Below are 24,903 nucleotides of genomic sequence, written 5' to 3' on the forward strand. Positions count from 1 at the left end.
GGTGAATTCAGTGGGAGTTCCATATTTAGCCTTATGAAGATCAGTGCTTGATTTTATTCTGCTCAGAAAATACTGTATAACCCATGGACAGACACAGGTACGACTCACTAGGTATCGACGTTCAATTCTAAATTATTATTGACCACACAGAATGTGATCAGAGCATTCTCTTATTATAGTGGCACATCCCTACTTTGGCATCTACTTAATACAATTTTACTATATTCAGGCAGAAAACATGATCCCGCAATACTTTTAAAACCAGTTCGACTTGTTTATACCTTTGCACAACACAGTGTCATGGTGATCAGTGCCTTAAAATTCACCTGCTTTCCAGTTACACATATAAGCACAAGTCTCATAGGCAAAGATAATTGGTAGCAAAAATAGCAATTCACTGATCAAACAGCAACTCTTGGTGTCCTCCTCTTTGCCTGTTTTTTTTTTTTTCCCTTCAGTGGTAGAAAGTCACCGGGCCTGATTTTACTCCAGCAGTAAGTGTTTCCAGCAAAATCCTCTGATTTCATTACAGAGGAGTGTAGAAGAATAAGGGCCTTTTTCACAGTCTGAATTCAACAGAGATGGATGTAAAAGCCCTGGGACTGAAGGTCTCCAAATCCTTTGATATTTGGGTGCAGATCTGAACAACTTAATCTATCATTACAAGAGGAGATTTTTGTCCTTGCGGGGAAGTGCTAGAGCTCTACCACCTGTCAGATTCCCCAGTCTTTGCACATCGCCGATCACTCAGCTCATATGAAAAAAGTGTGTTAAACATCTCACAAAAGCTATGTAGTTATGGCCAAATATATCTGAGGCTGCAGCAACTAAAAAAGAAAGACTGGAGTAGTCATTTGTAACCAGTAAAACGCCTGCCCACAGTGTGCTCATGTAGACGTTACAAATTCAACTCTATGGCAAAATTGCAGACAAATTACATGGAAATTTCTAATACTTGAAATGAGACCTTAGTATTAATTTTCAATGCAAGAAACTACAACTAGTAAAATAGTAATATTTGAATACTCAGCAGCAAAGCAAACCAAAGTGTTCACTCATAGTCCAGTACTTGATGTTCTGGAGAGCAGAACGGATTAATTGGCCAGTGACACACAAAAAGGACCATTTCGCTAGAAGACTACAACAGTCTTAGACAAACCCTTCACTGCACTGGCTTTTCCTGCAGGAACACTACCAGTTTGGTTTCTAAAATCCTCATCTGACACCGGAGTTTCATTAAACAAGCTAAAAGTGCAGTTATAGGGTGGACTAAAGAACATGTAAGCATGTGGCTTTTGCACCTGGTTTAACAAGATCTGCAGATACCGCACACGGCCTGGCACGCTGACTGCTTAACAGCAAATGAGCGTTGTGGAAGCCCCCTGTAAACTTTTTTTCTAGATGTGCTGTCTGCCTCAACCATATGGTCCTTTTTCAGCATCAGTTTTGTGTGCTGAAGAATGCTTTCTCCCATATTGATTTCTACTTGGACATCCTGCTCCTTCAGATGCAAAGCTGAAGTCTTCTGCCCATCTCCAGAGAGACCATTAACTTTTTTTTTTTTAGCAGTCTACACCATCCAAGACTTTTTCTTCTATCTGTATTTCCTTTTATTTCCATTTTACCTGCTAAAGGAATTCCTTATTATTTGGACTGAAATAATACTGGCAAAATCCCAACCTTAACTTCTGTTTATGACATCCATAGGGAAGAGAAGCAAATGGTTTGTGTTATTTTTGCCTGTCCATAATTGCTATAGCATGCCTGTAAATAAAGCCCACATAGTTACAAAATTAAACCATTTTAAAAACAAAAGCAAAGGAAGATCATTCCATATGGTCTAAGTGAGGAGGAAGTGTCAAAAGCTAACAAAGAAGGATTTACTTGTTTTGTGCTTTTCCCCACCTTCCCTGCTTGTTTTATGCCTGCCCTTCCTCACCTCTTCATTTTCTTTTAACCTCCAGGAAAAATGCAGACACCTAGTCAGTAATTCAGTCATACAAGAGACAGTCCCATGAAACAAGTCATAGCCACAGCACTTAAAAACTTCTCTACGCCGCTAAAAACATCCAGCACAATTTCCAATTAGTTAAAAACTGTCATTTTGTATTTAGACCCAGCTTCGACAAGGATTACAAGACCGATACAACTTAAATAGTTCCATCCCACTTCCACAGTGACATAAGCCACAGGACTAAGAAGTCTTGTTAAATTTCAGTGAGACACACAAGGCAAAATGCAGGTATGACAGTCCATTGCTGTGACCACAGCGCAGATGGATATACCCAAAACTATCTTTACATGGGGTAGTTTGGGTATCGGTAATACCCCAGCTTCACCACAGCAAGCTTGCTTTGTGCTTCCCAGGAAATCACAGCAGCCAACAGCACGCAGGCCAGAGTTGTGATGCTGTTGCTTGGATCACTTCGGTGAGGTCAAAGCTGATGCAAGTTATAGAGCCCATAAATGACCCTTAAAAACTGAAACAGAGGCTCTGTGATGCTCAACACAACACCACTGAAGCAGGTGTGTGAATGTGGGACTGTATTTTAAAGTTAGTAACATGAAAAGTAGTTTTGGTCTGGTTAGTTATTTCCTGTACTCCTTGGGAGAAGGAGGAAGAAGAGACAATTCAGTGAAATCAGTAATGTTTGTGTATTTATAAATGACTGAGAAAAAAAAAAAATCTACAGCAAGCCCAATCTCTTTCAAATCACTAGTAATTGGTCGTTCATGCCGATTTGGTTACTATATTCATTATTCTCTTCTGCAAATACAATCAGAAATGAATGAGGAGGTATCCACAAGTAAAGAAATTTAACTTGTGGATCTGTTTAATGCATTTTTATGTATCAAGGCCATCAGCAAATAAAACACAGCAATATCTCTAGGGAGACTGACAAAGAGATAGATAAAACACCCCATTGCTGAAGAGAGCAATTTAGCAGAAATTATGCCTGAACTGCCTGATAACACCAACAACACTGATCCATTCTGTAGACTGAGCCTAAGTTGCTGAATTCAAGAGGAATCTGTGACTTTTAGGTAGTCCTAAACTAAGCAAGTTGGTGAGAATAATCTGTTACATTCTTGCATTCACACTTCCCGAGAGTATAAAAACGGGGAAAGCCACAATAAACATGACACAAATTATCTGTCTAGCAGACAGTTCTGGTGCCTAGAGCATTATCAGGCAATTCTGATTAGTAATAGGGGAGCTCTCAGCCACCATCATGCAGCTTCAGACAAGCAGAGTATGTCACTCCAACGGACAAAAGGAACATATGAATATTTTAAGAGGGTATCTATTACTTTAATACACTTCCCAATCACCCACATCACTAATAACCCATCCTAAAACACCATCACCAGAATAATTATTTCGAGATCTTACTCTACACTGTCCCAGGTCCACGAAACCTGGAAGCAATTTATTCAACATCTCCACACCATCCTGGCACACTCTCATTGCTTCCCTCTTCATTCTCCGCACAGTTCTTCCGACATTGAACCAGAAACTTTTTCCCTGGTGACCTGGAACAAGCCATTTGCACCAGTGTTACCCAGCAACTCCAACCCTTCTCCCGGAGTCCTCATGTTTGATGAGAACTTGAGGCTTCGGGAGTTGAGATTTGGAGCACTGGCACCAACGTTCTAATTTAAGACAACCTCCCCTCACATCAGAGTTTGGCTCTTCCTTCACGTTCCTTATTTCGAGAGCATCTTAGAACCAGCTTTTATAAACTAAGTTTTACAACATTAGGGACTATTACTCCCTTGCAGAACAGCAATTAAAGCACAGTTTTTTGCTCTACAAATAACACTCTTTTTGGGTAACCAGTGCTCACTTCTGTACGAGCCTTTGCTACAGCAGAAGTCGGACTGATCTGTGCACTTCTCTTGTCTTTCACCAGCATCAGCACACCCACGTCTAACTGTACACTGACAATTTACAATTACAACTAGCCAGGACCAGAGCCTGCTTGAAACCAGAAACTGTTCACAAATGTGCCCCTCAAGCAGGTGAAAATTACACAGCCTTCATTTCCCGGTGACTGCTGACAGCACTGGAGTGCAAATACAGATCTCCTAGACTGCTGTTATTCACCAATTAATATCCTGCTAATGATGTCAGGTTTTAGACCTAAATTACCACTTCACACCCTCCCAAGGATTGTCTGCATGTAACCCTAATCCAAGTCAAAAGAGCTGACGATTTTCTGAGGCCTTACAACCGCTGACCTCAGGAAAGTCATTCCTGTCTGTCATCTCCCATTCGTAGTGGGCTCCAGCACAGGCTACAAAACACCATTTTCCATACAGTGAGATTATCTGCATTCCCAGGGGAAGGGACTGATCTGCATACGTTGCACTGCACCCCAGCACACCTCTGTGCCTCCCCGCTACCTGCCCAGCAAAACCCAAGATGCAAGACTGAATCATAGAGTTGGAACCCACTTCTCTCATTTTTCCTCTTTACCCTACCCAGCATTTGAAAAGCTACTCTGAAAATGTTAATCTGGACATGTTCTCAATCCCTAGCACCCAGATCACTCTCTCTCTGGGGGTCTGACACTTTTGCAAACCTGTTGGCCAAAGCTAAAGAACAGAACTGCTGTTTTTCTTGTCATTTGGTGTGGGTTTTTGTTTGTTTGTTTGTTTGTTTTTTCTTCTTGAACACCCACAAAAACTATCGATGTTTACTAAGAACAATTAAAAGTTAGTATTCAGCAACAGCCCAGATAAGGAACTGTCTTTAAGCTCTTGTTTTTAACAGCTTGCTATTTAAATTATTTAACAGAAAGTCCCATAAAAATGAAAAAGCCTTCCAGTGAAAGTACGCTGGCTTTTGGGCTCCTGGAAGACAGTACAGTATAAGCAGAACTATTTGTGATTCTCCTAGCAACACGTCCTCAGCAGTACCCTTATACTGCGAGTACCAGCTGTAACACTGAAAGAGTTGCACAGATTTACATGGCAAAATAATGCTAATAAACCTTTACTTGGATTTTTCGTAGTAGCAATAGCTGCACAGCTCAGTAAGAAAAATAAGCGTAATTCTTTTAATAGCAATGTTAATTTTTCCAGTACACTAAATCCTAGCAAATGTTTGACATGGTAACAACACTATGAATTGACAGGGAATATCTTTTGACGTTGCATTTGTTCCAATATGAAGTTAACAGTCATTAACTCAGACCACAACGGTCTATATTGTTTTTAATGCAAGTGCAAATCTCCTGTTAGTGTTACTATTAGTTGCACAAACATATTATGGGAAAAGCAACCCTTGCTGAACAGAATTTTATCACGTTGAATGGATTCTTTTTAATTTTATGCCTGTGACAATATAGGAAGCAACAAAACCTAAGTATTACTAAAATTTGTGTTCAGAACACGTAGTAGACATGTCAAAATTATCAAAAATAGCATATACCAGCTTGTGCATTCAGGGAAATTGTTTTGTTAGGGAAATTCTAAATAGTTTATCCTACAATAGATTCCTGTTTTATCTAAAATTCTACAGGCTTATTAAATCATACATATTATTTGTTGCCACTTGGTTCTAAAGCTTAAAGCTCACAAGAGCATTTATAGACATTTATTGTCTATCTCAGCCATTAGCTGGGTCATGATTTTCATACATCATTCTTAAAGAGCCTACCACCGAATGGGAGAGAAAAAAAAAAAAAAGAGATAAATGTCATATGGTCATCTTTATTCCAAAGGAAGACTTTCAAGACAATTACAAACTTGTCATATGTCATCACTGAAACTAGATGATCGATAGATCAATTCTTTGAAATTGTACTAAGAACCACCACAATTCTACCAAATGTTTGTAGTTTACAGTGCAACACATTATTTCTAAACAACGCATCCCAAAGCTGGTTTTTGCAGGAGAATGTTACTTAAAAATAAAGGATCAGTCTCAATTAGTAGAGTGCTTCAATCTGTGGAGCCTCTTAATTTTTTTTCAGTGAAAATGTAACCCCCCCTTCACAAACTGTAATTTTGCTAGGGAGCATACAAGAGCTTTCTTTTCTGGTATAAAAAGCAGTAACATAGGTGAGAAATCTCCAAGTGCCTCCAGTCCACAGGCTGAAAAGCACCGATTCAGGCAAACGGTAGTAGTGCTCTGCAATCCATTAAAGTGGTGCAAACTTCTCAAAACAGGAAGATTGTAAGGCCAGGGCAATTCACCCTCTACTCAATAAAATACAGAATACATAAATGCAGCAATAAGAATGAATGCAATATTGAGCAATAACGGAAGAAGTTCAAGAGAGAAAACTTGAGTTCAGTGCCTAAGGGTTTCAAAACAGGTTTAGAAAAAAAAAAAAAACCACACTAGTTTGACATTTACCAGCACTGCTAACTCTATTATTCTACGTGAACAATTCTGATAAAAGGAAGACAGACTGGTCTACTACATCAGTTCTCTATGTCAACAGATCCATCAGAGGGTTCTCCTAATAAAAGTCATCAGTACATTTTACACCATAAAAATTGGGCGTACCTGCACCCCTGAATTCATCAGGCGTATTTTAGCCTCAAACCTGTGTATTAAAATCCTATTAAATTCTGTAACACGCAAGAAAAGTTTCTGCAAACAACCAATAATCAATAACTGATTAAGATCATTCATATTTTCCAACATTTTTATTAGTACAATTTTAATTACTGGACATTGATTACTAACATTTAGGATACTACTCTGTGATTTTTAAGTTCGTATCATAACAACATGGTCAGTCAATCTAATGATTGAATTTCTTTTAAAAGACTGAAAATACTCCTAAATGACTGATGTCAAAATGTATGAAAGTCAAAGAAATAATGCTGTATTAGAAGCAGTCTATTTAACTCAAAATTAAGAATAATATTTAGATTACATGTCCTCAGGTTGCTGTCACGATGGTAGATTTAGAATTAATATAGGCTTCTATATTGTACTTGTTTATATGAAGTAAATCTGAGTTTCTTTCAAATGTCTATTTTTAACAATTGAAGTGTATTATATTCTACATACACACTTACAAGATGTCTTACAGATATCAAATAGTTTTTGAAAAACAAATATCCATTATTAAATTTTATGATACTATTTAGACATACACAAATGGCATATGAGACAGCAGGGATTTCTCATGAGAAAGTATAGCCTCAATATATTCAGAAGCCTAAAGATGTTGCGGTTCACTGATGGCAAAGCAATCACAACCCCTTGCATTATTTTTCCTTTAAGTTATTAATACACGCACAAGAAACCTGTGTGCTCTTTTTGCACACAGAAGTTTACAGCTGCGTCTCTAAAACCTTCATGTGGTCTGAAAACACAGAGACTGAAATCTATGCTTTCATCTGCATTTGGAACTTGGAAAGTTTAACTCCACTCTATTTATTAACACAGTCTTTGGGTATACTTCTGTATCATAAAACTGACAGAAAATTAATTATAAGGGAAGCTACAAACCTCCTTTTCCTTCATTAACAAATCTATCTGGAAATTCAACACTGTAATTCACCTTATAGTGCAGTGACTTTGCAGAGTTTTGGTTTAAGAGGGGAGGTCCTGTGAAGATTTACTTACGTGCCTAAGTTTTACGTGCTGAATGGGACTGTCGGGAACCCACTGCTCCTCATAACTGAGGTGTAAACAACATAGAAAAAAAAAAAAAAAATCTATGTCTCCTTCTAGAAATGCCCACTGCATTGCTGAACTGAGGGGAAGAAATCTGGACAGCATCAATAAATGGAGAACTGAAAGGGAAGGATTTGTTTAATTGAATAAAACATGCTACAGAGAACCTAAAATAATAAAGCGGTTTCCATAAGTTACCCTGAAGAATTTCTACTAACTTAAGGCTTCTCTTTGCATCATTTCTCTGTTATTATTATTTAATAGTTTATTTCCCTATTCAAATGTAAAAGAACGCTGCTTAAGGGTATTCAGCCAGAAGTTAATAACCAAATTAAGGCTAAAAACTGAAAAAGAAGCTCTGTGATTACTTAAATATTTAGTTTAGCAAATCATCTCATGCAATCAAGGTTTGTTTGGAGTAACTGCAGACAAAAAGTTTAAATCTATTATCTGTAGTTAATTGGCATCTGCAGCTAAAATTCAAATTCAAAGCCTTTATTAGCCCCCTGACAGAGTAAGCCATAAACTCTGCAGTACTCATGCAAACTGAGAAACTCCATCCCCGTAGCTTCCTGAAGCATCCAAAAATCCTGCAGCTTCCATCGGAGGTCACAGCCGCACGTTTTACGTACGCCAGCCTTGCCTTGTGGTCCAGAAAACACCACCGAGCCGAGGAACGGGCGGGAGAATTACAGACAAGTAGCTCAGGGAAAGGCAACACTTTGCAGTGAGGTTTCCTTTCCCCGTCTCCCGCCTCTGGGTCGGGGCTGTGCTGGCGGCACGCTCGCGTTCCCCGAGAAATCAGTGTGAGCCTTGGCCGTAAATTCAGCGGGAAGAGGGCAGACCTCTAGCACGCTCTGATCTCAAGCACAGGCTGAAGGACTAAGCAGGGCCTCCCAGGAGACAACGTTGTAAACGCTAGTGCCTAAGTAAGCCAAAGTTGGAGTCAACACCCTGTCCAAAACAAAAATTAAACAAAACAAAAAAGTACGATATAATCTCTTCCATGTTAAATATTTAACTCGCAATCAACTGTTCACTCAACCGTTCTTTTATCAAATGTGCACATACGGTTCTCCTTGGAGACGCTGAGTTCTGAGTAAGGCTTAAAAAAAATCTGGTTCTCTTGGTTGTTGTCATTCTTAATCACAGATATCTGTAAAATTATTAGTCCAAGCTACTAGTGGGAACAAAAAGCTCTAGATTAGCTAAATCAATCAGGCCTGTGCAATTGGGAAAGGGAGACAAGCAACTTCTGAAGAATCAATTTATTGGCTATTAAAGACATGCTTAAAATTAACTGCATCACAGAATATAGTAGCCCATTTATCTAATTCTATTCTGTAAAATATCACTAGATTCCTGGTTTCATCTGGGTTATGGACTCCATTAATTCCATCTGTTAAATCATTCCAAACAGACCCAGTGATCCCGCAGCCCCTGAAATTATGGGATTAAAGTAGTATCTGAAATAATCTGGAAATTGAGACAGCTCAGAGGTACACTACTAAAATATCAAGCCAATACTTGAAAATAAATTGTATGTTAGTGGATTCTACTGTCCAGTAACCAAGTGCCAGAAAACTCACTCTGACAACTCTGAGGTATCCTAAGAGATGTTTGTAATGAGTGACTTTCAGGTCTAACAACCAATTTTTGTAAGCCTCTTCTACGGGTGAAAACATGTATCCTCTTTTCAGACATAATTACTGAATATTTCACATCTTTGTCAATGCAACAGTTCGTATTTGCTACAATTTTTCAGTAGTTCATGAACTCTCATTAGCAGACTTGAAAACTAATGGATATAATGGCTGTTGTGTTTAGGTTTTTGGTAAACTCAATTTACCAGACTGTTACAGAAACGTTGCCTCCAGTAGTTCTACAATAATGAAAATGCAGAGTTTTTCATTTTGACAGTAGTTTTTACAACATAATTTAGCTGTGTCTAAAGCTGATGTCTGTCCAATTGCAGGGTAATGGAACAGGTTTGTATCTTGTACTGTGCTATTCACTAAAGCATTCCAAAACTCCACCCCTAGATAGACAGACGGACGGATGTCTGTATGTCCTACCATCACCATCTTTGGAAGCTGTGAACCAGTGGGGCTCTGTATACAGAATGCCTCTCAAATAAAGGCATAACTTCACTCAGCAAACATTACTATAATTAAAAGACAGCCCAAAACAGCCAGTAAAGGATACTGATATTCCCCACAAAGCACGACTGACTCCTTATTTAGGGTTTCAGCTGGAACAAAGAATTCCTGACATTCATATGCAGCTAATTTATTTTTGTCCCCCCACAAAAATTTCTCTATATTTGTACATCATGTAGTAAAGGCACAGGGATAGCGGACCTTACTGCCCTCCCCCAGCAGGGCACAAAGCACCAAAGATCACTTTACCACCCTGCTCCACTTTGATTTTCTCTTAAGGCTTCCCTCTAGCATTTCCATTTTATAATCTCTTTTCCCCCAAAAGAGGCGCTTGGTCACCCTGGTATCAGATCTCAGGCCTGTATATACATACCTAGCTTGAAAACTATTACCTAGCGATCTCAGATTCCATTATTTGAATGTTTTGGTCCTGAATCTTCCCTCTCTTTACTTTCTTCTGCAGACTTTCTACTACATCACACAGATTCAGATAGAAACTTCCCCTTCCAAAATGACCACTGCTCACTCACCGCTACCAGAACCTGACCAGTTAGGTAGAAAAAGACAAACTAGATGGATTCTAGAATATTGCAGTTACTTGTTGGCAGATTACTGGGCCCAGGGAAGTAAAACATGAAAGAGGGGGGGGGGGGGGGGGGAAAAGTAATGACACATTGTCATGAGGGTTTTTTTGAAAGTAATTTGATAACCTAGAAGTCCAACCTTCCAGCATACAGATTGCACATTTGTGTGTGTTAATAACTTTTGGGGAAATGTTACTGTTACTTTTAAAAACCCATAAACATTCAATTTTCCATTGAAAAATCATTTCTCCACTGTGTTTTCTTAAATTAAAACTAAATACAGACTAGCCATAAGGATTCACTCATTTGTGTCACCGAGTTGACTTTCTAAAACACACTATTGTGGCACAACTCTTCAAGAGTTTCACATTTTTTTTATGTAATAGACAACAGAATTTTAATTTAAAACGTATTTCAAATACCACACTGAAAGTCCCTTTCCTCATTTTACACTGTACTCAGAGTCCCTCTGAGGGTACATCAGTGTTTAAATAGGAGCTACATGCAGAATACTTGGATTAAGTGGGAATTTGGTAGTTCAGTAAATCTCAGCATTAGGGAGAAATTTGTGCAGTAGGAGAGTAAAAACGGTAACGTCTAATCAGGTGTAAAAATGAGATCTTAACTATCCGGTTACTACCATATGATCTGTACGACAATAGAGCTGTTGGGTTTTTTTTTTTGCTGTGTGCTGTGTTAAGCAGTTGGCATCTTTTCATCCTTGAGGAGGTGCATATATTTCAACAGCAGATTAAGTAATTTCTGGGAATCATCACAGGTTTTTTGTGTTTTGTTTTTTATTTTTTTTTCTTTTTTAGTGCTTTAGGATCCTTTGGGATAAGAAGCTCTATTACGAAGGCATATTACTGCTTCTAGTAAAGGATGGGTTGTTTTACATTTGAAGGAAAACGTTAATTGATGCACTGCTGACTTCTTCCACAAACTTCAATAGTTCATAAATTTTATGCATACTAGCAGTAGCAACCAGTTGCTAATAATTAATCTATATCCAGGTTTGTAGGTTTAGCTATGAGGTTAATTTTTTAAAAAAATCCAAATAATGACACCTCTAACAACCAATGAATTTCTTGCAAAGATGCAGAGTATATTACACAGAAGAAACGTGTTTCGAAAGCAAGCATACTGGAAAAAATAATGCCAGTTTGACACTCCTTGCTGCCAAACATTTTCACGAAAGAAGTGTTAAGGGTGGTCAGCGGTTTAGACTTTTTTTTTTAGTTGTACAAAAGACACTTGTTTTTCATTTTCCCTTTACTTTTCATTAACTATCTCATGTAAGTTCAGATGACTTGGCTTTGGGAGCCCATATTCCCTTGCAGCGATGGCCGAGCGGTGAGCCAGCACCCCCCGGCATGACAACCAGGGGGCCCGTCCTCTGAAAAGGGGGTTGGAAAAATCTTCTGGTGCCATGAAAACCGGGCTGAGCCCCGCTCCTCCCTGAGGAGCGGGCGCTAACAAATGGAGATAAAAAGCACCATTTTCTAGCAAAACACCGAAGTTTAATACCAAGGATTAAGACTGAAGAGAATCGAGCAAAAAGGTCGCGAGTGGCAGCCATTTCAGTCAAAGTAGAGGAAGTTAGTTCAAATATTGCAAACTCGGGGGGAAAAAGTAGCATTTCTGTTGTAACGTGAGGCTTTTTGAACTGTTTTTGAATGCAGGCATCATGGTGAGTAAGGAGTCCAGCAAATGCTTACTCACCACCTCGGAAAGCGAAGTTGAGCCGGCGGCTTCACTCGCGTTGGAGATGAAATATGCACTGGATCCCAACCGGCAAATTAAGAAACGAAACAAAGCCCTCCAGGTGAGATTTAAAGATATCTGCGAGGCCCAGAACGAGCAGAGGGACAAACAGCTGTCCACCACACAGGATCCCGACAAGAGGGAAGCCAAGGCCATTTCCTACAAAACGGCTTATCGCAAGTACATGACAGTGCCTGCCCGGAGGTCAATACCCAACGTCACCAAGAGCACAGGAGTTCAGACTTCGCCCGATCTTAAAAAGTGTTACCAGACCTTTCCTCTGGACCGGAAAAAAGGGAATATTCTAAAAAGCGCCTCGACTGTCGACACCTTTAAGAGCCAAAACAACGGGTTTCTAATAGACGTTAAGGACAAAGACGACAGAAGCTCAGGGGAGGCCGTTCAGTGGAGCAAGAAGGCCGGCAGCCTGCAGACGGCGGAGTTCATATCCCACATCAACGAGCGCGCCAACACGGGGTCTCGCGCCAACGGGGCTGAGGCCTGGGTAAGCAGCGATTTGCACAGCTCTCCCAAAGAGCTGCCTCCTCCTGCTCCTCTCCCAAACTCGGCCGACCCCGCTTTGGAGGAACCCGCTGCCCCCCGGCCGCCCAGCCGAGGGAAACCTGCAACGGGGCGGCTGGGGAGCGAGGAGGCCGCCCAACCCCTCCACGCGAGGGTTTTCAAGACTGAAGTGGCCACCGTTTATTTACCGGCGGCTGGTTCCCACGCCTCGCAGCCCGACCTGTCAAACCTCGCGGCCGAGGCCGACTGGTCACCGTGCTCCACAGCCGAGGAGGACAAAAAGAGGACCGTGCACCTCAACGGTGTTCAGCCCCAGGAGGGAGATGCTCGAGCCTGCTCGTCGCGGTGCCAAGCCACCGAGTGTAACGAACAGACCCTGCAGATAAACGTTTCGCCGATGGAGGAGAACCAGCCTTGCCAGACGGCTGTGGCGGTGAGCGAGGAATGCCAACAAATCGTGCCTCACACGGAAGTTGTGGACTTGAAAGCGCAGCTTCAGATGATGGAAAATTTGATCAGCTCTAGTCAGGAAACCATAAAAGTGTTGTTGGGTGTTATACAGGAGCTAGAGAAAGGAGAAGCTCACAGGGAAGGGTGAGTAGAAGCTTTTTACATAAGCTGTTTTAAATGCCTTTTCTAACAAGTCCTGCCCCTGAAGTTGCTAGCATGAATTCACCCCCGCCGCCGCGCGTCTCTCCGCAGCGCACCAAGATGTTACACGTGGTGCTTCTCACGTGGACTAGGTTTTGCTGCTTTAGAGACGAGTCCCAGGGAAACCTGCCAGCAGTACTCACAGACTTGGTATCTGCTCGTCCTAGGATGTAATTCTGTAGTTATTTAACAAAGGACCTGTATCATCTCTCCTTGTACCTTTTCTAACGAGCACAGAATGAGCTGCTCTCCAAGCAGGGTTAGCGAGGATGGTTTCACATCAGCAACTGGTATTAACTGTAATACCTCACCTGGCACGAAAAGCAGCAGGAAAACCTTAATTCTGCAAGAGACTCACCTTTTTAAGATTAAGGGATATTATTACAACTGTTCATGTAATTCCATTAATGGCAGATATATCTTGTCTATTTTACTTTCACCTTCTGAATTTTTAATGCTATTTCTTTCAGAAGGAAATTAACTCAGAAGTTTGAATATCAGAGTCTTCTTTACAGCATTCACACTACACATGACAAAGTCAAGCATACAGAAACAAACTTTTGTTTATCCCTAACTTAAGTTACTTAAATCAACCTATAAGCCATTACAAATAACAGTTACTGTAACACAGTACAACCTTTAGTCTTTACCTAGACAGTTCAACCCATCTCTTACATTAACCTTCACAAGCATTTTGCACACTGACTTGCCTTAGTTCGCTAACCTTTTTTTCAATTAATGTACCTCAAAATGTGCCTGCACTGCTTGTGTGTTTTTAAGTACTTCTGTAAGTAAATCATAATTTGTCAGAAGAAATCTGGACATTAAAATTAGAAACCAGTAGCTCACGATACTGGAAGCGGCACCCTGTTTTCATTCGGGTCAAAAAGGTACATCGTAAGATTTGTAACTCAACTCTTTCTTTAGGAATGTAGAAGTCATCTTGTTAATCCTAAAAATTCAAACTGTTTTTCATTAAAAAAAATCACCTTAGCTGTTGGACAATGCTGTCAATGCAGCCTTAGCATTTTTAGCTTATTTTACAGCTGCTTATAGTATTATTAGAATACCTTGTCAAATGCTGGATTTCCAGACTGGGAAGCTTCTTGATGTAGCTGAAAGCAACACAGGCTTACTGATTTATTTTTTTATTTATTATTCAGAGAAAGTATTCCTCTGAGTTTCTTAACTTACAGAAATGGCAAGAGAATTGGAAAGAAGTGGCATGCTACTTGTCAAATTACAAAATATGGAAAAATATTTTTTCATCATAATTCATCATCTGATCACTGAGAACCCTGTGTGTATGAATACACACATCTACCCACAGTCATCTTCTATAAATACCAGTGCTTTCTCCATACACTTATAAATCATTTTTTTTATCTTTTCCAAAAGAATGTAGAGCAACAGGTGCAGCAAATACTTATTCTTTTTGGTGCCCTTGCATAAGCAGACCCATTTAACGTAGCCACCATTAGGAGTGTATCCCTGCCCTCAGCACAGAAAAGGTCATGTCATGCCCACAGTGTCGATGAGTGCTCATATCTTCAAGTAATCCTTCTGTAGTTGGCAACCTGACAAAGCTGTAGCCCGTATTAGCCCTAAAAGAGTGGAACTATCCATAATCCCCAGTTCTTCAGAATCTCTCTACTGCCTTATCCACACAGACTTGTGTACTAGAGGCTGCAAGACTGCATTACATTTGACCAAAAAGAGCCTGTTTATTAGCATGCCTTTACTCACCCCCCCTCCCCCAGATTCCCCAGCAATGGTGAAATCACCACCTAAAGATACATCACACACTTTTAAATGCTTTCAGACGTGTGGTGGTGTGTGGAAGAGACAATTAAAATGTCTCAATGATTCTCTGACGATAACTGTACCCAGTAGCAGGTAACACCAGTGGTCGAGGTTAATTCTAAAATTTTTAATTCTAAAAATTAGAAGCAAAGCATCTACAACTCAAAGTGAGATTTGAGACAGGAGGGTTGTTTTAAATGCAACGACATACAAAGGTGCTGCCTTAAAACTTTCCGAGAGCAGAAAAGGGCTTTGCCTGGAGGTGCCTCCAGCAACTCTCCCATATGCTCTAGGCATGTCCCCAGCATGCCCCCTCCCTCCTAGCTACCCAGGAAGGGTGGAGAGATGGGGAAGGAGGAAAGAAGGGAGATGCATACTTGCATATTTTCTCCTGCTTTAGGAATTCCTCTATTCCAGATCCCTCCAATTTTCTAGCACCTGGATGATTTTAAAGGAGATTGCATAAAGGAGACCAGCATTATGCTTGGGACATTTCTGTTCTCCACTGATCACACTCCAGAGCTGAAAGAACACTCTGTTCTTGTGCAAAGCACCAACACATTATTAACATGAAGCCTGTCTTTATCCCTATTTCCCTCAAATTAGACAACTATTTCAATAATAGGTTGCCCCGTCCTTTTATTAGAATAATTCTTTCCAATTATTGTATTCATTTCTACAACATTTTTGACACAGAGACCCACCACTGTGTACACTGTTATATATCCTCTCAATTTTAGCATGTTGATCTTTCTTCCTTTTATAACCAGGTGTTAGGTCAGTTTGTAACAAGAAATTCAAAGCAGTATGACTGCTGTGTCTCTGCTTACCGTAGCATATACGAGTCTTCCATCTGCTAGAACTGAAAACAACGTTCTGTGTTTCTGGCACTCTCCTGGTTTTCTTATATATATTAAATTCCTTACAATACCATACATCAAGAAATAAAGACAGATAACATGCTGCTGGTTAAAAAAAAAAAAAAAAAAAAAAAAAAACACCAAAAAAAAACCCAAACCAAAAAACAACAACAAAAACCCCCACAAACTTGCAGCTAAATCTCTTAATCAGGTTTTTCCCCCTTCAAGAAAATCAGTGTTCTTGTCGTGCTGTGGGACTAGTGCTCAGTGGGTTCATTTTCACTAATATGCTGCAGGTCTTGAACTGCTATTACTGCAATTCATCACTAAATGAGTCTATGCCAGCAAAATTTTATCAGCATCTCTGAAGACCACAGTATCTTCCTCTGGGTGAATATCATCTCTGTATACTTTTCAAAATGTCAGTACTACATTATGTGCAATTAACAACAACATACAGCACTCAACTCCGCTGGAAAGAAAGGGAAAAAACCACCAGAGGAGGAAGAGAAGCACAGAGCAGCTCTAACAGCCGACGGAGCCGAGGGCTCACGTCGCTCTGCCAAATCTGAGACTTCGAGGGTGCAGCGGGACCGCTCTCCTTCCTCTGAGCTGGGACCAGGCCCCATTTATTGGTGGTCACAGAATGCAAAATTCAGGGAATCAGGAAATGCAGCTCTTACCATCAGGCACTGCCTTATTTTAATGCATTAAATTTATCTAAATAGCACATAGATTTGGAGGCAGGGGTACACATCACTATCGCTAGCCTGTGACCCCCCCCCAATACCAAAGGAAATTATTAAAACTGCGTATTTCTGATGTGCATCATTATTTACTAACCCTTTGGCAAAATGGTAATTATACCTTACTATGTGAAGCTTCTACAAAAAAGAAATTACATCACAGCAAAGCCATGCAACAATATTTGTGTTGTCATGCATGAAGTAACAGAGCTACAGCTTCAATTAAATCTCCCAGCTTAAAGTTGAAAATACGTGGAATATTACATGATACAAGGTGCAGCTTTACAACACAAAATGATGTTTGCTTTATCTTCTAGTAAACTATTAGCAATCTATATCAACTATAGACATATTTGTCTGTACTCAGATATGGTGCATTCAATTAAGCACGTCAAATTCTGCTCTTTATGGAGCCCACTAAGCCTGGCAGGATTGAAAGAAAAATGCAAGACACTAATTCCAAAACCTGGCTACCACCTATGAAATATATAACAGAAGATGGACAGATAATCAAAAATGTTTTGCTGCTGGAGAACACCAGTGACCTGCCCTTTAAATCCTTACCGTGAAAACTAACAGTAATCTAGGCCCTTCTCATTGTACAACAAATCAGCAATTTTAATAAACAAAAGTCCTCAATTTGCCATACAAAAAGAAGTCACAGTATTCTGACTCTGACAGGCCAAATGCTACATATTAGACAAGAGTTAAATGAACCTGTTTCAGAGATGATTTATACTCATTTAGTAGTTTACAGCGGTTCAGGAATTTAAAGAGCTCTCAACAAACATTCGTGAATTGAGCAGTCCCAGGCTCCTTCGAAGAGGCTTTGAAAGAACATGTTCTCATGGATAGAATTTAAATGTCATTTCACATTTGCCAATGAATAAGAGACATTTGTGTCTCTTACTGTTGTTTCTAAGCAGAAAATAAACTAAAGTTTGTACCAAAGAGAAGAGAGCTTCACCCGGTGCAGACAACATCCTTACCCAAGTACTTCTGTCTTAAAAATACCGCAAACAATCATCCTCAAGGTCAAAGGAGTTGAACATAAACTTATCATCCTGACTCAGGAACACTGGCAAATGAAAGTCCGATAGCCAAAGCAATTATTGCCCAGATTGTTTGCTTTTCTCCTTTTCAGAAGCTACTTCAAGTCCAGTCCAGATACTCAGCTCAGATGAAGGAGACAGAGCAAATAAAGGTAGTAACAACCTCTGCTGTCTAACTCAATCCATCTACACCCACGAGCCAATACACTTAAAGAAGCTCCTCTTTTCACGTAAGGAGAAAAGAAAGCTTGAAGATTTTACAAGAATGCAGCCTCCAAAAACAGAGCCTTTGGAAGTAATGTGCTAGCGGCAGAAATCATATGACATGGTTTCATTTGGGATTTCCCCTCCTCTTGGGTTTTGTTTTTTCAATTACAGACACGGCAAAGAAAACGTTTAAAAAAATCGCTTCTAGGAGAAAACCTGGAAATGCAGGGAAGCAACACCTAGATAAGCTTAACAGCAGAAGACAGCTGCACTACAAATAAATAAATGAAAGCCAGAAAGAATACAACTAATCCCATCTGCGATGCACAAATTGTATCATATACTGAGTTTTATGCAGGTTTTAAGAGACTGTAACAGCAGCCCTTTGGAACAGGACTGCGATGACTACCTTTATTTTCAACTCTGTGACCTTTACATAAATGCATTTCGCCTGTCCTCTGGAGTGGTCACATTCATTCTGACCTGAGACCACCTCCTAAATTCTTATCTCTTTACCCTCACTACAGTTGTTGTATTTCAGAGTACGCAACATTTACAGATCATTCCTGAACACAGATATACCAAAACACCTTGAGGACTGTAACAATTCACCTTGCTAAGGCAGAGACTGGAAATCTCTTTGGATGCGTCTTCCTTAGTCAAGGAAAATAAATATTTTTTGCACAAATCAGTCCTTTGCAGATCTTGAGGTCCTTGGGCCAATGGATGGTTGGGTGTGTTTTTTTAAACCCTAATCCTTACATACCATTTTCTCTGTTTTCAGAAAAACTTAAGGGTCTTAGAGTGAAGCATTCGACTACTGTACTACCAGTTTGTATTTTCTAGTTCCAACAGCCACAGAACACCTTTCCTTTCCTTTTATTACAGCCATTCGTATAACTACTCCCTCGCTTTTTGGAAGTATACAGTTAATTCTAATTACTAATAGCTGAACTGTCAGGCTTCATCACTGCCCAAAAGGTACATGTGTCACACTAAACTTCCAGCCATATTCAAGCAAAATGCATTCCATGTTCGTTTATGCTTTTCCATTAGGTCACTAAAACGGTTTTAAGACTAATTCTTTGCATGTGGACCTGTGACAGGTATTAAACCCCTTGCCCTGTGCTCATTTCCCAATTACAGCTCATCCCGCAGATGCTCACTTACCCTTCCCTGAAAGCAGGATGAGTATTAAGATGCCATAAAAGTCCATTTACCTGCCCTCACCCTAAGTAAGCTGGTTTTCCAAGCTACAAGGCAGTAGTCCAGCCTTCTCCCTTCTGCATACCCCCCAAACACAAATCAGGCAGACGAGGCAACGCAGTGGACTGCACACTGACACCTCTCCCAGCTCAACTTACCTCCTTGCTGGAACAATTTCATTATATGCCAAAACTGCGTATTTCCTCACAGACTATTTCAATACATACTGTCAGTCTGCATGATCACCCTTGAGCCCTCTGACTTAAAATTCTCAGTAACCCCAAATGAAAACTGATTATATAAGACCAGTCATTAAAAGATCCAGTACCATTCAAGGTAAAAGATCCAACATCACCCAAAGTTTAACCTTGTACTACAATCTTTCTGAATTAGAATACCAAAAAAACAACCTGGAGTTAGATCTACAAGGGCAGGTAACGCAAGGATTTCATAGCACAGTATTTCATATTTGATGAGATTTGTATTTTGGATAGGATTTTTCATTAGGGTTGGACAAATTTATTCTGTTGCTCATAATGAAAGCTTCAGATCAAATTGTCAGAGTGGATAAAAAGGGCAAACTTTCACAGTTCACAGACATTCCTGGAACATGTGTCATAGTATTCCAAGTACCTACACACTGTAACATTTAAGATAAAGAGCGCTGTGTTGAATAACCCTACTGTCACAGTGAGCTTATAGCTATTAAACATCCTTTGTTAGGAATGTAGCGGTAGGAGATTTTCAACAAGCAAATGATGATGAATGACAATGAAAAGTGAACTGTTAGCAACAACCAGTATGTGCAATAAACATAAAACAAGAAAACAAAAAGAAACATAATCTTTTCAGCAAAGTTACTTGATCATCATGCTCACACCGTTTTCTCAAAAGCGTGACACTAGGAACATTCTGAGTCTCAGAAAATATAACTTATTTTGCTAATATATTCCAGCCATTTATCTGCATGTACTATATGGGCACAATTTGAAGAAAAAGTATTTGTAGTACTCAGAAAAAGTAATTTGATTTCTATCTAGTTAGTGTCCAGTAGATTTTAAAAGTAAGATGAAATACCATTCTTCACCAACACCTCCCCATTTCAGCAGGGTTCAGCAGCACATCAGGCTCTGAAGTGAAATTAAGGTTCAAGACTTTTCCATCAGATTGGCTGCAGTGACACAAAGGCCAATAAAAGCAAGTTTCCACAATTCAAATCTGGAAACACTGGCGAAGTCTTATAGTGAATGATTTTTAAAAAAAAAAAAAAAAAGTGTAAGCACACTACATTCTTGCTAAATATATCCATATGAATTACTGCAGATCATAAGGGAAGCTTTTCCAACTGTCACCAAGCTGTCCAAATTACATACCTGCAAGGAGAGTTTTTCTGCTAAATCAGTCTCTTAAAGAGGATGTTATTTAGGTACCGAATTACCAGTTTTCACTTTACACAATTAGAATAATCCTTTAATAACTGCATTTTGACTGTTGGTATTATTAGAATCTAAAGACACAGAGCAATGAGCCAGGTACCTATCCAATCATGTAAAAATGAGACAAAATGAGCTTTATAGTGTCAAATTTCTCACTGCTGTTTGTTCGCCAAGAGATTAATTCCCAGATTTCTAATTGACACCTACTTCTGAGCCCCTGTGCTTACACAAAGATATATTTATCTCTTATCCTGACTAGGGAAAAATTGATTTTTGACTAGACAGTTTTAGTAAAAAGACTTGTCTGAAGAGGGGCATTTTGTTTTTAAACTGTTGAGACTCCCAGCTACCCCAGGTCCCAGAATTAAGACATAAACATGCAGTTAAGTCTTGAGAAAACTCCAGTGCAACACATTCAGGGAACTGAAGGTAAACAAGCATCAGAGAAGATGCAGAGTTGAGCTGGATTCAAGTATCTGTGGATTGTTTCAGTAACCAGAGGAAAACATCTTTTAAGTGCGGAGCTCCTAGGCACGTGTCTCGTCCATCCTCCCTGCATACCACCTCTGTGTCACTGCTGGCTTATTTCTTTAATTACAGATCCAGGAACTGTTCTCAGCTCAGACCTTGGAAAACCCACTGTTTCGTAGCTCCTAATGGCTTCACTTTGAGCTTTGCAAACACGGAGGAATTCTGCAGATAGATGGGTAAATAGATAACCAAGTTTAGATACGCAGAGCGGTCCAACACAGGGGCCCAGGCACGTCTTCGCTGCCTGCAGTCAGCACTAGGTTGCTTTTCCCCATCACCGAACCGTTTTTTGACGCGTTATAAGCAAACACTTAGAAAAGCAGCAGATTAATAGAATACTTCAGTGAAATTGGGACAATTCTCAGCTTTTTACAAGTTTTTTGTGATGGTCTGTTTTGGCATCTCATGGAGCAGCAGCGGAGGGACTTCACAAGGCAACCAAGAGGGAAAACTGCCATTCAAAGGGAGGTTGATAATCTCTCCAAACATGCCCAGCTGTGCTTAGCCCTCTCGTACTAATAAGATGATGATGGAGGATGTTTTTCACCACATGACTTGCTGCAGGAACAGGACAGACAGCACTCTATTGGGGGTACTACAGTTTTTTTTTTTTTTCTCTTGGTTCCAATACCCCAAGATGGCGCGATCGCAGCTGAGTGTGGTCTAGTCATTCATTCATCAGCACAAGAGACGGGATTGTGGAGATGAGCAGAGGCATTCTGACATTAACAAGGCAATTTACACTCTGGAGTAGTTCAACGTGGCATGACTTAGGTCACTTCTGGGTTATCCAGGGAGATTTGTTTACTTTATTGTCATCCATAGAAACTCAGAAAAAATTCCCAGGAATGGGACGTGTACAAAGCTCAAGCAAATCCTGAACCGCTGCTCTACAGATTCTCCTGTACTGCAGTAAAATCACAAACTACCATTATTTAAGGAAATGAGAAAATAGGAAGTACTGACACCTGCAAAGAGTTATTCAGGTTGCAGCAGAAATAAAAGTTCAGCACTTCCAGGGACCTTCCTGCTGATTTTTTTTTTTCCATACAGTTCCCCATCCTTCTTGCAAGTACCGCATAATCAGCAAGATCAGCAGCCAGCAGTTGTACTCCATATTCTGTTTTATGCTACTGGGTAATATTTAGAATTTTAAACAAGCTCTTTGGTTTGCCTGTAGTATGGCTGATGTAGTTGTTATTGTAAGATGCTATAGGCTTACATATATAATGCAAACAGTATTTGAGCTTGCACTGAAATCTCAATCACTTGGAAACTACGAAAAAATACCAGATTGATTACTTCTCCTATCTTCCCTCCTTTATAGAAACAATGCCTGTTAGCAGCCTCCTTAATTTAAAAGTCCGAGTCAAGCAAAATCCCAGGTATTGTGTTTTGATACAGTTACTCACCCACAAACGCACCATCAGTTCATACCTCTGAAATACCCTTGGGTCTGATCGGTTGAGAGGATTTCATTGGCATTAAACCTGCGCGGTTATGACTCTCCGTGCTGCGGCTGACGAAGGGCTGTTAGCCACCGTGCAGGGAGGTGAATAATCACTTTGTAGTTGGGAAACTGTTCAGCTCCGGGTAGGAGCAACAGGGAGGTGTGAGGGCATGAGCTGCAGGCTGGGATTTTTGCCTGCTGACCACCCCACTGAACACATCGCTCCAGCTAGTCCAAAAAATTACATGCAGAAGCAATTAGTTTTAAAGTTGGGTGGATTTGGGGGTGGAAGAGGAACTCGGAAGGAACGGGAGCTCGGAAGAGGAACGTAACACACTCTGAAGCTGCAGCAAACGGACAAGTGCAGCAGTCGTGATGCTGAGCTGCGGGTTCGGAAGTCTCGGGGCATCTGAGTACCGACGCTCTGAGGTCAGGAGCAAGTCACAGTAGAGAGTTTTAGAGCGCAAGGGATAAAGAGACAGACCTCATCTGAGCGGAACTACGGGAGCGCGCTCCCCCATAACCCGCTGGAAGTGCTGGGCCGAAGAATTACACGCCAGCTATACAGTTGCTACTCAGCTAGAGCAAACAAATTCCCTGAATTATTATTAATACAAAGAGTTGACATTTTAATTAGCCTCCTGATTTCTCTCAGGAGACAACAGAAGCACAAATATTCAAGAGAGACACCAGACCTTGTATGCACCCAATTCCTATAAGATTTCGTGATTTCACTTGAAATACATTTTAATTCTCTCCATTCTCAAGGTGTTTTTTTAAATCACTAGACAGCCCTATTAAAATATGTGGTTTTTTTTTTTTTTAAAACCCTTCGCTCCCTGACTAACCTGAGTATAACATAAAATGTATTTACGGGGTGAAAGCACTTGAATTGCTGTCTTGGGAGTCATGCCATACGCCCACAGTGCAAATACCTCAAAAAGAAAATTAGTCATCTGCTTCCAACTGTCAGGATTCAGTAAGAGACAACAAACTACTGTCTTGGAAACAGTCTGAAAAATCTCACCATTGAGCTTCTGTACTTTTCGAAGTATTTTCAGAAACCAGATGAATAATACCAGCCCTGTAATAACAAGACAGATAGAATCTTTTTTCCACTTTTTTTTTTTCCTGATATTATTTTAGAGCATCAGAGGATTTCTGCTTCCATCCTCTGCCATCACTTAAAATAACCTTTCAAAAATGAGTTAGTGAATTTGCGCAGAGCTGCTTTTGCCTTATTTTTTTGGTGCTCGTTAAAACATACTGGTTCCCGGCATGATAACTAATGTCCTCCCCACTCTTTTGGTGGCCACAGTGGCTGATCAGCACTGACTGATCCTTGGGGTCCCTCCAGCCGTGCTGCTGCGCGTCTGCCCAGCCTGCGGGCACCCCCCCGTGCTCCCCGCTGCCCTCTCCATTTCCTCTGAAGAAGGAAAACTCTCTGAGTTTTTCCTTCTGAAAAGGAAAACTCCTCTGAGGGGAAAACTACTCATTAAGGTTTAGTTAATCCTCACAGAGTAACTAAAGAAAACCACCCCACTGATGCTGACCGTGAAGGACCTGAGCTAAGAAGGGAAGGATAAATGTTGTGTGGAAGTCCCTAGTGCCTCTGGCCTTGTGGCATTCAGGTTGGGGACACGTGGCTGGCACTGCTCGGGCCTGTGCGGCTCCCAGCGAGCACTCCCCAGCTCCCAGCGTACTCCAGACCCAAACTGGGCTTGAGCTCCGTACCACAGGATTTCTGTGTGTCTGCTCCACCGCACAGGCACCGAGCTTTGCTCCAGCTGCAAAGTACGTGGAGGGTCACCCACACAGCTTTTCTGGGAACTTCAGACCAGCAAAGGAGAGAACCGCCACCACGATGATGGCACACCCTGACGCCAAACCCACGGGACTTTGCTGAGAAAGTCGGGCAACGGCCTCCAGCCGGGTGAAGCTGCCAGTGCTGGAGGTACGAGATGGTTCGACAGCTCCACAGCCCTTCTCGGGTCTCTGCAAAGAGCTGGCTTCTGCTCCTAACACACCCCATCAACTGCAAATATAACGAAGCTTAACCCGATGCGGGGCACACTGAAGCACCTCTTCCTCCTGCTGCACTGAGTAGCCCAAAGACTTCCACACTGCTGGTGGAGCTAAGCCGTGCTTTGTCACACGAAGGGCAACAGGTCCTCTCAAACACAAGCAAGGGGCCCATGTTTACCGAGAGACACACCAAGGATGCTCCCAGGGCTTGTACTGGGGAACCAAATAGGCAGTGCCAACAAACAACAGGGGGAAAAAAAAA

At 40.8% G+C, this 24,903-nt stretch overlaps 2 protein-coding genes across 10 annotated transcripts in view; one reads left to right on the forward strand and one right to left on the reverse strand.

Moving 5' to 3' along the window:
• The window catches only part of DOCK1 (dedicator of cytokinesis 1), a 316,081-nt gene that overhangs the window by 165,538 nt on the left and 125,640 nt on the right, over window positions 1-24,903 (reverse strand). The window lies entirely within an intron of this gene.
• Window positions 1-24,903, forward strand: part of INSYN2A (inhibitory synaptic factor 2A) — a 48,506-nt gene that overhangs the window by 3,386 nt on the left and 20,217 nt on the right. For 4 of the 5 annotated variants that reach the window (XM_032992065.2, XM_032992073.2, XM_032992081.2 and 1 more), the window contains exon 2: window positions 12,071-13,268. In XM_032992065.2, coding sequence (XP_032847956.1) covers window positions 12,076-13,268 — 1,193 coding nt within the window. In that variant the 5' untranslated portion in view covers window positions 12,071-12,075. Of the gene's footprint in view, window positions 1-12,070; window positions 13,269-16,284; window positions 17,556-24,903 lie in introns of those variants that run through there. The other variant, XM_032992101.2, reaches the window with a different exon arrangement.

This window comes from Tyto alba, unplaced genomic scaffold (assembly GCF_018691265.1).
Source record: "Tyto alba isolate M040663 unplaced genomic scaffold, T.alba_DEE_v4.0 Super-Scaffold_1, whole genome shotgun sequence".
Classification (NCBI taxonomy): Eukaryota; Metazoa; Chordata; class Aves; order Strigiformes; family Tytonidae; genus Tyto; species Tyto alba.